General features: G+C 33.5%; 1 protein-coding gene across 1 annotated transcript; it reads right to left on the reverse strand.

Moving 5' to 3' along the window:
• Positions 1-3,088: 3,088 nt before the first annotated feature.
• LOC140831187 (ethylene-responsive transcription factor CRF1-like) lies at positions 3,089-4,853 on the reverse strand. Its single transcript, XM_073194995.1, has one exon. The coding sequence runs from the start codon at positions 4,325-4,327 to the stop codon at positions 3,311-3,313; it is 1,017 nt and encodes a 338-aa protein (XP_073051096.1). The 5' UTR covers positions 4,328-4,853; the 3' UTR covers positions 3,089-3,310.
• Between the last annotated feature and the right edge of the window lie 10,876 nt (positions 4,854-15,729).

A 15,729-nucleotide genomic window follows, 5' to 3' on the forward strand; every position in this document is an offset into this window, starting at 1 on the left:
CTGGTGGGGCGAAGTGTTGGGGCGAGCTGGTAAGGCGAGCGGCAGTTAGCTCGGCCGGGCGAGGGTGGTGGGCGAGGAGGCGAGCACTCAAGGCAGGGGAGAGGCTGGCCGGGCGAGCGTGGTGCGCGCGGTGGGCGAAGGCGAGGAGGCGAGTGTGGTGGGCGAGGAGGCGAGCGCTCAAGGCAGGGGAGAGGCTTGCCGGGCGAGCGTGGTGCGCGCGGTGGGCAAAGGCGAGCGTGTGGGCAGGGGCTTAGGGCCGGTGTGCGTCGAGGTGCTGGGCTTGGGCGAGACGTTGGCTTGGGCTAAGGCGAGGCGCTGGCTGCGTGCTCGGGCGGTGTGGAGTGGTGGCTGGGCGAGAGTGTGGCGGTGTGAGGTGATGGCTGGGCGAAGCTCTGGCGGCAGCTCGAACAAGGCGGTGGCTAGGGTGTGCGCGGCGGTGACAATGAGGCGATGATGAAGCGGCGTTAGGCTTAACACGCAGGTGACACGTAGACAGGAGAGAGCTGGTGAATAGAGGAGAAGTGAGATTGAAATGAGTCGGGGATCTCAGATTGAAGCCCAACCAAATCTTTCCTTTCAAAGCAGGACTGCAATTTGATTTGCTTTCAAATTTTGGAAGACTGACGAACGGCTGGAAGAAAATATACAACTCGTACCCGGTAACCCGAGGACAGTATGACTAATCGAACTTCGAACCTGCGATTCAGTTCGACTCGGGAGGGGGAGACTGGTGATACCCCAGGGATGAACCCATCAAGATCCGGCCCAAACTCCCGGCCCATCTCTGAGGCCCACAGGTGACTGACCCATGGCAAGCCCAGGTATTCTCCTATAAATACCAGGTTTTAGCGTATGATAAGGGATTGGATTCACTATATTGTTTTCAGCAGCACCCTTAGCTGCTCCCCCCATATAACCTCAGTCACTGACTTGAGCGTCGGAGGGACTACGCCAGGACACCCTCCTGGCCCCCTCTTAACGGTCTTTTTCTTGATTTCAGGCTCAAGGTCATCTTAAAGCCCACGTCTGAACTAGTGACGCTCGTTGGGATCGGACCCTAGATTTTCCGTGAGTATCACGGCACATAAACAAATAAAAAATATGAACTCAAGCAACAACTTTGAAATTATAAAATTTATTATGATAATGTTAATTTTGTCATTACAATCTAATATATAAATTTAATCACTGTTATTAAAATCATACCAAACATTAAATATAATATCCTACACCTTATTTATCCTTAACTTATCTTTATATTATATATCACATGTTTATCCTATCATGTGTACCAAACTATGCCTTAGCATAAAATTAATGAAGATGTGCTCATGATCGAAGAAATTTATGCACCTTTAAAAGATACATGTGAAGTTCCAATTTCTGAAAAGTCCAACGAGAATTAATTTTGGGACGATGGGGATGCAGAGAGATATCGGGCAATGACAAGCATGGTTAAATGATTCTTGTGGTTTGGCACAAGTACATGAAAACGGTATAGGTTAAAAGATTTTCTGGTGCTGCAATGGTTCGATAAACCCCAGTTGTTTGTCCAAATCTGTGTCATGTCCGACTCCCAGCTAGCTCATCCTTGGACCACAATCAGTACTTCTGCTGCCTGTCATCAAAGCTCTGGTCAATTGGCCTCTGCATGCAGGGACGGCTCTTTTGATTGTGTGTTTTTAATTAACTGATTCGAGGCCAAGATCCTAGTTTTTTCGTATGATTGAGAATTTGAGATAATTACCCGGTCTAGCACTCGAGGCGATTGCTCGTTTCGGCTTGCGTCGCATCGATGGTCATTAATAGGTACTCATGTGTTCGAAACTGAACCAAATTGTAAACTCAAACTAAATGGTAGGATTTGGATCGGTTTTCAGGTAATTATAATTGATAAAAACTACGGGTAGTCATTTGTGAGATGGATCTCTTATTTAGACCATCCATGAAAAAATATTACTTTTTATGCTAAGAGTTTTACTTTTTATTGTGAATATCGGTAGGGTTGACCCGTCTCACAGATAAAGAATCGTGAGACCGTCTCATAAGAGACCTACTCAATACAATTTGCATTGGTTTTAAATCAAGCAAACCGTAAAAATTAGTTTTATTCGGATTTTGGTTAAAAATAAAAATAACGAACCAAATCGGTTAAATTAATTATTTTTCTTGGGTATATAAATATTTTATTTGTTTTTCATATTGTATTATATTGTTATTGAACTTTGTAACACTCCGATTACATTATATTCAAAATTTATTTATTACATATTTTAGCTCAAAAAACATAACTAAAAATCTAAAAGTTTAGGTTTATTTTAAGTTCTAAAATTATGTATCCTGCATAAGTATTTTTAACATATGCTTTTTTTTTTATTTTTACTTATAATAATTTGAGTTCACAAAATAGGATTATGGAAATGAACCTCGTCTCGACCACTGAGTTGGACTATCAACCTTCTCCCTTTCAGGCTCTGTGAAAGATAGGGTGGGATGGTCTGTCTCAAGTAATGCCAAGAAAGTTTCAATTTTTTATATGACATTACCAAATTACGGATGATTGAAGATAAATTTCGAGCTGTAATTTACTAAATTAGGGCAGGGGACAAAAGCAATAACAGGGGAGGGGTCCCAATAAGCATCATCCCAACCGGGAAAATACTAAGCACTCTCCATAATTTTGTGTGTCCCAACGAAAACGAGCATGGTTTGCGGAGTGGACCTAAATTTTTCATAGAGTAGTTTTTCTGTGAGACGGTTTCATGAATCTTTATATGTGAGACGAGTCAAACTTATCTATATTCACAATAAAATATCATATTTTTTCATGGATGACACAAATAAGATATCTGTCTCACAAAATACGACTTAGAAGACCATCTCACACAAATTTTTTCGTTTCTTATTATGTTTCGATCTTTTTTTTTTGAATATTCAAAACTGACAAATTTGAGGGCTCACACAATTAGTTATCATTCAAGTAGGCGTAGGTATTTTAATGGGAATTCATTCCATTTCATTGCTCCACCTAATTCAAAACATTGCGAGTCACGTGCCTGGCAGAGGACAGAAGTATCATAGTACAACAAACACAACAATCACATGAACCTAATTCAGAATTTATTTTAATAATAATTAACTTAATAAAATACAAATTAACAGTGATAACAAATAACAAAACTGAAGGAAGATTAAACAAAAGAAAAAAGACTCCATCATTCCCAAAACTGCCGAAAATCAACAAAGTAATTTGCTGATTTTCAAGTTACATTATTTATTTATATATATATATTGAAAAATATAATAATGCTCAGAGTGCTATCAGAGGATCCGACCCGAATACGTCCCCGAAGTCCTGAAAGTAATCATCCACCTGCCCATTCGATGATCCAAATCCGAAATCGAAACCGAGATCGAGAGTTGACCCGATAAGCATATCACAGCTGTGGTCAAAGTCGGATCCGAAAATGTTATCAGAGATACCCGTTTGCTCGAACAAGTCGGGTAGTGGTAGCGGGTTTTCGAACTCGCGAAATATGTCGTCGTCGTTAGGCGGAAATGTAAAAAAATCTGAGAAATTCTCATCCTCGATCTCTTTCGTCGACAACGCATCATTTCCGGAACACGACTCGGCTTCAGCCTCGCCTTGGGAGTCAGCTGCGGAGACGAACTGGAGGACGGATTTCGGGGACTTGGCAGCGTTGTTTGAATCCTCGCCGGAGTTGTACTCTGAGCTGGTTTTGTTGTCAGCAGCAGGAGGAGTTGAGAAGTTTGTGAGCGCGTCTGGTCCACGCAGCTGGATTGCCGCGTGGTCGTACACCATGGCAGCCTCTTCTGCGGTATCGTATGTGCCCAGCCACAGTCGTACTCGCCTCGAGGGGTCTCTAATCTCCGCCGCCCATTTACCCCAAGGCCTCTGCCGGACACCTCGAAACTTTCGTATATTTCCTACCTCCGGCGCCCGTCTGTCGATTTTCCGGCCACTGCTCTTCTTTCGCTTCAGCACAGAAACCGACGGGCGGGTGACCTTGGCATTTCCTTCGACACTTTCATTGTCTCTGGAAGAATGCTGGATCTTCACCTCGTTGATGAATTTTCTTACTCTTCTGCGTTTGACAAAAAAGCCATCCTCTTCATCACTTGAGGAGTCGGTTGCATCGGGGTCTGTAACAGAAATTCTTATGGTTCTGGGGCAAATGGTGGTGGTTCCCGGCTTACTTCTGCCGAAAATGAAATATCCCGGCTTGCTTACAGCTGTAGTGTGGTTTATGTGTTCACTGTATTTGACTCTACTAGACAGCATAGTTTTTTCTTCTTGAGGCATCATTATGCTGAGAGATTTGCGCTCGAAAGTTTTAGCAGATTCGCATTGAAAACGAAAGGGTTTGAGAGCGTTATGGGTGGAAAAAGGAGCTTGCACTGAGAGATTCGACGAGATAAAGAGAAAGAGCAACGCTAAAGTGTAGCCGGACCAGGAAAAAAAAAGGACACCGGTAGACAACAGCCACACAGTACTGAGCGTGAAATCAGAAAGAAAAAGTGAAAAAAAAGAAGAAAAATCAAGAAAAGTTGAAGGGGGAAAGGGAATAAGCTAAGGAATATATGATGAAAGGAAAGGATTAATTCCTTTCACTGAGGCAGTGACTTTTGGGTGGATATTTAGAGTAAAACGTAGATGGGAACTTGGATTCCTGGGTCTAATTCTTGAAGAAAGAGTAGGAAACTGAGCCTTCTTCCCTTAAGGAGGAGAGGGAGCTTAGTGTGTGTTTTATGAGATAGAAGAGAGAGTGCGTGTATGTTGAATGTGCTGCTTCTTCAGTTACGGTGAAGACCGAAAATGTGAGGCAAAGCCACTCTTTTATAGGATCTCATAGCTGGAAATGGTACTACACTACTGTAGCTTTAATTTTATTATTATTATAATTTAATTTAATGTGTCAACATGTTTATACTGCACCAGTTTACCAGCTTTTATCCTTTCAAAACACAGGATCCGAATAGGGAGGAAATTATATAATTTGTATATATATTTACACGATATGAAAGTTAATGTTGAAAAGCCATTTTTATTTTTACTTTTTGGCCAAATAGATTTGATTTGAGCAAGGATTTGAGATATGGATTCAGATGATATGATGGTTATATTTTAAATTGAGTAGGTCTCTTGTGAAATTATCTCACAAATCTCTATCTGTGAGAGATGTCAACTCTACCGATATTCACAATAAAAAGTAATCGTTTAACATAAAAAGTAATATATTTTTATTGATGACTCAAATAAAAAATACGACATGTGAGACCGTCTCACGCAAATTTTTTCTTTTAAATTAATCACAATTATTATTAAAAGTGCATGATTTTATATTTGAGTAATATTTTTTGTATTTCAAATGAATTTGAAATTAATTATCTCAGATTTATCGATTCAAATACACGTGCCATTGAACTCTGTATACGTTGAAAAATAAAAAATAATGGAATTTTTTTAAATATTTAATTAAAAAAGAAAAGCTTGTGTTTGGATTGGAAATTACACAAATGTTGTTTTTATCAGAAATGAAAAATTATAGCTTCAGGACCTTTCGTTGGCTTTTTTTCTAAAAATTCTTTAAAAACAACTCACAAAATATAAAAACACTTAAATTAAGATGTCTTCAGGCCATGACTTTTATATGCAGACTGATCATAATTTAAATTATTAGCTAGTATTGACAAACATTGTGCATGCATTAAATATTATTTTTTCATACAAATTTTTACTACAAGAAAATTAAATTGAAAATCTGCATATTCAGATTTTTATAATTCCATGTAAAATGAATGCTCTTAGAATATATTCAGACTAAAAAAATTGAATTCAAATAAATTAATTAAATAACAATTATTATTATTTTTTTAAAAAAAACTATAATTCTGGATTTTGTATATAGTCCCTGTGGCGAGATATTTTCCACGAAGCGCCGCATCTGATGGCGACCTAGTATATCGACACGTGTAACAACACCTCATATCCTTAGGCCGGGGTATATTAGTGAATTCACCCTGGCCAGTCGTTTTAATGTTATATCTTTTCCTATTTAAATCAATTTTACTGGGAATTTGTAAACTGGTCGAGGTCACGTGACTATCGGAGTGGACGGTTCCGTTAACTTTGTCAGTCAAAACGAACGAAAGCTAATTCTCTCAGTCCATCTTTGACCAAAAAGATGTTAAATACATACTCATTACCGATATATAAATATATATATATATACATGTATTACGTAATTTTAGAATTCAAAATTAATTAATTTTCCTGGGGATTTTATGAACAATTTATAAAATCAGGTATCATTTATATAATAACAAAAAAAATATTATTTTATTTTAACCATTATAAATTTAATTTAATTACTGCGTATAATTGTTTTTTTCCCTTTTCGTTTACTGGTTTAGTCAGGGACAAGCGTAGCAGGCAACCTAGGATTCGATGCCATTAATATTAAAAATACAAGGTTTTACCGTGCCTGGTCAGACAGACCACCCAATACCGTAGTCTTTCTAACCTCTGTCCCGAATCAATCTGTGCAATACTTGTGTCAAAGTTTGATTGTGAGGTAACCAACCAGTCTCTCGCTCGCTTTCAACTTATATTCATTCTTGCAACAAACTTATATTAAAAGTTTACATAATTCATGCAGAAAAAAGGGAGACGCAAGCACGGGACGGATATTCACATACAAGATGGCAATTACCCACCTTGCGGACGCTACATTGAGATGTCGTATCGGAAAAAAAAGATTTCAAATGGTCTATCTTATGACTGATTCTCTACTGACGACGATACACCAAATCTCAAGAAGAATGGGGTTTCAAATTTTATTACATCAGAATTCAAATGAATAGATTTCAAGAGTGACTACAGACATTAATTCCAAAACATGTTTCAAAACAAGGAGCACGGCCGAAAGAAGCAAAAGAGAAAAACCCTAGGGGCAAAACGGTAACATCACTTAGTACTCGAAAAGACACTGGGCCGGCCCCGAGCGGTTTGGGCCACAAGAGGTCGAAATATCTCCCACCAACGAATCAAACAAAAGAAGCCGACTCGACAAGTCCCCGTTATTAATAACTGATTGCATTAAATTAAATATAATTAATTAAGAGAGAGATATGACCTATTCGCCATGCAACAGTAATAGTTGGCAACTGCTAATACATTATTTATTTCTAAAATTAGAAAGACGACGTTTCTAAATTATTATACAATTATTTGATTATCACATTATAGATTTGGCGTTAATTCATTTCATTAATGAGAATTTAATTGATTCACCAGCCAAATTAGTTTATTTCTGTCGGTGTTTTTCAAAATTATGGATTGGTGGTTGATGATTAAATGATACTAGTGCACCGACGCACGCGTTACGTGTTTGTACAATGTTTTTTTGTAATTCATTTTGTTTATATTTAAATGAAGATCAAAAGATAATTATAAGAAATTGTGAGGAATTACACTGTAATTTTGAGACATGAATTACAAAAATAAATAGAGAAAGAAAAAGAAAAATATATCAAATAGGAATTGAACATACAACAACTTGATGTTTAGGAAACAAAAACACTATCTGCTAAGCTATATGTGAGTTACACTAAAATCTTAACACTTTATTAATATATATAATTATTAAAACAACACCAAAAGTTAGTTACTCTAGGATCTCAAACTTAATAATATATAATATAATATAAATATTCTATGTTAAAAATTCACAAATTTTAGTAGGGGTATATAAAACTCATATTTCTTTTTTCTTTTTCCTGAAAAATTACACAATTATTTATTTATTTATTTTAGTGATGCTACTGTTTCCATGATCACCAAATTGAGGTTCCATTGCATGCATAATTTTTATTTAAATTGATTATATATTTTTTTATGTATATATATATATAGAAAAGTTTTTGGTGTAATGTTTCTATGAATATATATAGTGAATGAATCTGTATCTGAAGGTAATCTAGGAATGTTTGTGCTTTTGTTTGTTCTAAGGAAAAAAAGATTCTTGATATCATTATTTATTTTCTCTTCTTTTTGTTTGCACAAAGTCCATTTTAATAATGGATTCGACCAAGTGATATATTAACATTTTTTGTTTTTATTTATTTGGAGAAGCAAACAAAATCAGTCTACCTCAAATTACATAGTACTAGATTGAATAAAACAATATGTTGATAACAAATTATGTAAAATTATTTTTTAGTGCCGTCGAAGACAAAGGAAAAAAAGTTTTTCGAACTAAATGTAAGTTCATATTAATTAACGAAATTGTCCTTTAAAAGATAAAACCACATATTTGACGTAGACTAAGAGAATGCTTTTGTAACCTGGTACGTCATGTATTATACATGAAGTAGGTTTATTATGAGACAGTCTCACAAATCTTTATTCATGAGACAGATCAACAATGCTCATATTTACAATTAATAATAATATTTTTTTCATAAGTGACCCAAATAAAAAATTTGTCTCACAAAATTATCTCATGAGACCGTCTCACAAGAATTTTTTTTATTATATATGTGGTTTGCCCGGCACCTCGTAAAGCCAGAGTCTTAGCAGGTGTCGGGGATTGATTAGTTGTTGAGTCTCTCATCATCGATCGTAAGAATTTTATGTGATAACTTTAAAAATTTGTCTTAAAATAGTGAAAATTCTCAATCATTTGCCTATTTGTACTTTAATTGGTTTGGAGTATACTTTATCAATTTGTGTTTAGAAATTATTTCTTGTTGTGTCCATAAAACGGCTAATTAGGCGAGTTTTGTCATCACTATGATTTCTTGACCATTGGGCATCTTGGAATATATTTATGGAATAAATGGTAAATTACTTAAAATTAAGAGTTATTTTTGTAATAAGTAAGTTGACATACCAACCTACTAAATCATGCTACTATAATAGTCACATTCTTAATAATACAGTGATAAACATGTGATATATAATATTATAAGGATAAGTTAAGGATACCAAACATTATATTTAATATTTGGCATGCTTTTAATAAGAGTGATTAAATATATATATCAGATTGTAATGACAAAATTAATCGAGTGATATTAATAATTTTATTGAGGTTTATAAAAATCATTTATGTAATTATCTCGAGTTCATTTATATAATTATCATATTATATAATATATAAAAATAAATAAAAATATTTATTTGATTTTAATTTTATATTAAGGTCGAAAGGCAAGGGCTTTTTACAAGATGAAACTTAAAATATTTATAAAAATCATTTATATAATTATCTCGAGTTCAAAACACCATTATTTTGATAATATATAAAAATAAATAAAAATATTTGATATGGTTTATGATTTTTATATATTGATAGCAATTAAGTCATTTGTGGTGTTTTTTTATCATTAAATTGATATTATCACATATCGTAAAATGAATATTTTTTCCTTGTATAAAATTATTTATCCCGGAATATCACGAGCTTTCTAAAAAGGTACCAAACGTAGGATAAGAAAGATTATTTATCAATCTCTCTCTTATCGAGTGTACCAAACTATACCATATATAAATTATTATGATTTTAAACTTCAAATTGCCTATTGTGTTATCATTTAAGACAATCTCACTGAATGTTTCAATGAACTCTAAATAGGGGTTTAGCCAGAAAAGACTGCAGTGATTTTGTGTACATTCGCTTCACTACATGTCAAGCACCCGCAAACAAAAACCCTTTTTTTAACCTATAGATACATAGATAGATACACACACACACACACACAACATCCAATTCATCATTATTTTTTGTATTGTGTTTACATACAAGCAAGTAGAATATTCATGGGAATATCAAATATTTAATTCTGGGTTGTTTTCTTCAATTGTCTTTTATCTATTACAATTAAATTTCTCGATATAATAGTGATATACCTTAATATGTTAGAAAGTTTATGATTAAAGAAGGGAAGTGCTATCTCAATACTACTTATTACAGATGCATCTTGTTTAGTTCATCGATGTACTAATTAAATTTAGAACAATATCTCAAATTCGAGAAAGAACAAGAGATTATTATTATTGTGGACAAGATAAACGCTTCATAAACTTGAAGACAAGAAACCTAAGTACAATAGAATCGACAATTTCTCAGAAGGATGCATTAGGCTTTGTTTGGATTCACAGGTCGCCGAATTTTAATTTAATTGTTTATTTTTAGGTACTTGCCAGTTGACGAGTTTTATAATAATTTAAACATACAAGTGGTGATGCTAATACAAGTCAATGGGCATCAACCCCGAGATGGCTAGGTTACATTGACGACTAAAATTTAATCTTGTTTGGAATTTTTATTTTTGGGTGGTTTCAAAGGTCTCTTATTTGGCTTGCATGGCCTCGTTAAGTTTTCATGATTTTGTTTCTGGCCTAGTCACGATTCCATGCACGAGTCTTCATGTCCGGGTTACCTCGATAACAGCAGTTCACTCAAGTATATAGGTATGAGATACCTCAATTCGGTAATCATCGTTGTCAAATCAGCGAACATAGTGGATGGAGAAGTTGGTGTCAGAAAACAGGGTATGAGTAAACATCTTGTCATAATTAGTAAGCAGATATTGAAAACAAAATTATCATTGACTTTCTTTCTATAAATATCAGGTTTTTTTAACATTAAAAGGATGATTTCACTTACATATTGCCTACAACATTTATTACAAGATTTTATCTAAAAACCCTTAACTAGCTTGAGCGTAGGAGAATTTTCCGGACGCCCATTAACGTTCTCTTTCCTTGAAAGTGCAGGTGCAATTACCCAAGTAACCATTTCCAGCTCATCAACCCGACACAGTGCTATCGTCCATCAAGCTCTTACCCGATTCTCCCGATCATCATCATCAATATATAATATTGTTGATTGTAATGTATTATATATAATTTTTATTCTCATTCAAAATTGTATTAGTTGTCACAAATAGAAATTGTTCGACGAATATCTGTAACACAGATTGCTTAGTTTCAAGGGCTATATCCCGTAGTTGTTCCCTAAAATATCCGACAAACTAATAACAGAGAAACCTAATTCAGTTATAAATTATGTTGTGATTATATTAATGGATGTTTTTATGACTGTAAAATAATGTTTTTTTACATAAATTTTTTTATGAGACCAACTAATAGATCAATTTTACGAGACGTATAACTGATCTCACTTAATTATTGAAAAGTATCACTTTTTTTCCTCGAAGTATTACTTTTTATTATAGTTATGGATCAAGTTAACCTGTCTCACGGGTTCTACGTTGTACCTACCGATCGGCCTAAAAAAATACCGAACTTACCGAAAAAATCGGTATACCGAAATTTTCTGTATCGGTATCGGTATGAAATAAATTTTTTTCGGTATTTCGGTATATACCGAAATACCGAAAATAATTTTTTATTATTATTATTTTTTAAATTTAAGTTCGGTATACCGAAAATATTTTCGGTATACCGACATTTTTTCGGTATACCGACAAAATTTTCGGTGTCGGTACGGTACCGGTATGAGTTTTTTTCATACCGAAAATTCGGTATACCGCACATGCAGTATACCGAATTTTCGGTATCGGTATCGGTATGAAAAAATTTCATACCGATATTTTCGGTACGGTATACGGTACCGTAGTTCGGTACGGTATACCGTACCGTACCCACCCCTAGTCTGAACTTTGTCCAATAAAATCCATATACCGTTACAACCTATATACGCTTGTAACCGATTTCATTTAGTTTTCATTCCAAAACTCAGACCTGTGACCATATTGTGCTCGAGATATGTTACCATTAGTCTATAACATTTAAGAGTGAGTATCATGTGAGACCGTCTCACGGATCATAATCTGTGAGACGGGTCAACCCTACCCATATTCACAATAAAAAATAATATTCTTACCATAAAAAAATAATATTTTTTCATGGTTGACCCAAATAAAAGATCTATCTCACAAATACGACCCATAAGACCGTCTCACACAAGCTTTTGTCAACATTTAGACAAATGCTTGCCGAGGATAATTAACGGAATATCTAGTTAACCACACCCAGTCCGAAATCCTTAATTTAAAATTTTATTTAGGAAAAATCGAATTAAATATTCAGAGTATTTCTGCAGTACACGAAACTTGGGAAATGTGACGGTGAAATCACATGGTACCCCCTCGGGCCTGCGGAATTCAATTCATTTATCTTCATCAACCCTGGATGATTATAATATTTATCAATTATTCACCCACTTTTTAATTGAATTTTAAATAAATTAAATTCGTGACCCTACGTGCGAGCAACACCTTAGGCATTACCGTGCTTCTTCAAAAAATAAAATAAACTAAAAATTCATTTACTGTTTCATATAAATATATGTAAGTGTTGACAATATATTGTTAATTAACCACCTAATGTAACCATGATAAACATCTGTTTACTTGCAATAATCAACGGTATAATAATTATATTGGATGATTATAATATTTATCAATTATTCACCCACTTTTTAATTGAATTTTAAATAAATTAAATTCGTGACCCTACGTGCGAGCAACACCTTAGGCATTACCGTGCTTCTTCAAAAAATAAAATAAACTAAAAATTCATTTACTGTTTCATATAAATATATGTAAGTGTTGACAATATATTGTTAATTAACCACCTAATGTAACCATGATAAACATCTGTTTACTTGCAATAATCAACGGTATAATAACAATCATAGTATTTGAGATTAAAATATTCTTTAAGCCATTGTCTGATGTGAAAAATGATACGTTAATTGATTACATATTTTTGTTTCATTTAACATTTAGTTATTACGTTTTAAGAGTAACCATACACGAAATAATGGTTTTTCACGTATACAATATCACAAATTTTTCGGTGTTAAAAAATATTAAAAATTTTGTGCTGAAAATTTAAATTAAAGCAAAAATTTGTGTGAGACGGTCTCACAAGTCATATTTTGTGAGACAGATATCTATCATCCATGAAAAATAGAATTTTTATTGTGAATATCGATAGGATTGACCCGTCTCACAGATAAATATTCTTAAAATCGTCTCACAAGAGATCTAGTCTAAGTCTTAATATAATTTTATGAAAACTCAATCATCCTAAATAACAAAAAGAAGCCGTGATAAAAGTTAGATAATGCAATCACATTAGGACAGTAACGATGTTATTATAGTATTTTTAATTTTGCAGGTGCGGTTCACGCAAAGAACAAGCGGAGAGTACGGGCCTTGTCTGGAAAGTTGGGGACAAATTAAGTTGGACCCGTATTTGGGCCACTGGGGTCCATTTACTCTCTTTGAATACTCCGTCGTCCTTTCACGGTCACTGACGTTACACGTGATGCCAACGTGGCTCCTTGGAGGATTAAAATATTTTAAGAAAATTTAGAGGACGTTAATTAAATTTATTAAAAACTAAGCTCATAAGCTGATTTAGGAGCGTATAAATTGTCATGATTTATTTTAAAAATAAATTAAAGTTTTGGAATAAATTTATTTTAAAATTTTTGAAGCTGTTGATATCCTTGGCATTATAAAATTTTTTCATTGTCAAATTTTTTTTTTAAAAAAGTATAAGAGCATGTCTCTTGTAAGACGGTTTCACGAATCTTTATCTTTGAGACATGTTAACCCTACCGATATTCACAATAAAAAATAATATTCTTTCATGGATGACTCAAATAAGAGACATGTCTCACAAAATACGACCCGTGAAATCAGTCTCACACAAATTTTTGCCAAAGTATAACACGATGAAGGTTATTTAAAAATAATTTTAAAATATTTGTCATAAATGCTAAACTTATATTTTAAAAAAAAATCTCATTTTAATTTAGAAAATTGAGATTCTTTGGAATTTTTTTTAAAAATATTTAATATTTAATGGTTAGAAGACATGGTGGAGATTTATGAAACAAACAAGGTTATTTTGTAGAAGTAAAAATTTAAAATTATATATATTTTTAAGAAGTAAAGTCACTTTAATTTTTTAAAAACATATTTGTTTTGACGTTTATAAGCTGTTAAACAACTTGTTTTGACGTTTATAAGTTGTTTGACCAAATTGTTACCAAACAAATCGAAAGAGCTTCCAAACACTCTATTAATCACTCAAAATAATATAACAATTTAAAAGTTCGAGAATAAATAAATAAATTTATAGCATTCTAGTTATTTAATTAATTTATAAAGAAAAAATATTTTCAACATTGTTAGGATATCTCGAAACATATGATATTTACACCCTTATAAATAATTATTTTATTAATTTTTAATTATTCCTTATTAATATACTTAACGCCATTAATTAACGGTTAACATGAAGAGTGAGTTCATGCAACCCAGTCCCGTTTGGTTGTTGGAACTTGTAATTGCACACGCTTGGAATGAATGTAATCTTAATTATCATTCTCAGTTAATTTAGTCTGTGATTTGCTCAATTATTTTAACGAAGTCAATTCTATATCATTATTATTGTTAGCCTCTGATATACTTCAAAATCCCTAATAATTATGAACATGGTTCCATGCACGTCAAATTTAATTATAATGTCTGTTCACTTAATTATCATCTTGTACCCGACAAATTATAGATCTGTCTCACCAAATTCATTCGTGAGACAGTCTCATAGAAATTTTTGTGTTATTAGCTATAACAACTCATTATGTGAATGAAAAAAAAATAAGACATCCTCAAATGGACTCTTCAAAAGGCCAAGGATCATAAATTATTTGAGTAAGTTTATACAACACAAAAATTTATACAACACAAAAAATTCAATACAAAATCTCAATCAAGACACAATTATTTTAAATATCATGGTAAGTATTTGACGATCATCAACTTCTCCTTTCGACAATATTTATTATGACAAAAACTTGTGTGAGACGGTCTCACGAGTCGTATTTTGTGAGACATATCTCTTATTTGAGTCATCCATGAAAAAAAATTACTTTTTTTGCGAAAATCAATAGGGTTGACCCGTCTCACAGCAAGAGACCTGCTCATTTATTACACTAATAGAATCTTTTGCAATAAATTTCATTTTTAAGCGATATATATATAATTCACATCTCACACGTACTTAAATTACATGTTCTTGGTGTCCAATTGAGGCATGAAAAGTACACACATGAAGGTGATTAACACTACTGAATAATTAATTTTATCGAGGTAGCCAGGTTCGATCTCCACCACGACTAAACAACATATGTTTACTTTGGCAATTGGGTTTGCACGTGATATTTTCAAATCAACTGTTCGAAAATACCTAAAGTCAAATATACCATTAAATGAATTTAAACTGTTGCGGAACATGTATTCCAAATAGAACAGTGAACGACATCGAAATACAGAGTCCCAAAAACAAAAAGAAGACAAGATACAACTAATCTTGATTTGCTCGTCGCCTTATTGCATTTATTTAGTGATCATATGGCATGAAACTAAACTTTTACCTGAAAATCCATTAATTTAAATTTAAACTGCAGTTTGTATATTAGATAGTAATTTGGGAAGTAAAACAACACAAATATTATATCCAAGTCAAGTGATTGCTGCAGGGTAAAAAATTATGTGAGACGGTCTCACAGATCGTATTTTGTGAGATAGATATCTTATTTGAGTACTTTTTATACTAAGAACTTTTTATTGTAAATATTAGTAGGATTGATCCGTTTCACA

Source organism: Primulina eburnea, chromosome 4 (assembly GCF_022965805.1).
Source record: "Primulina eburnea isolate SZY01 chromosome 4, ASM2296580v1, whole genome shotgun sequence".
Classification (NCBI taxonomy): Eukaryota; Viridiplantae; Streptophyta; class Magnoliopsida; order Lamiales; family Gesneriaceae; genus Primulina; species Primulina eburnea.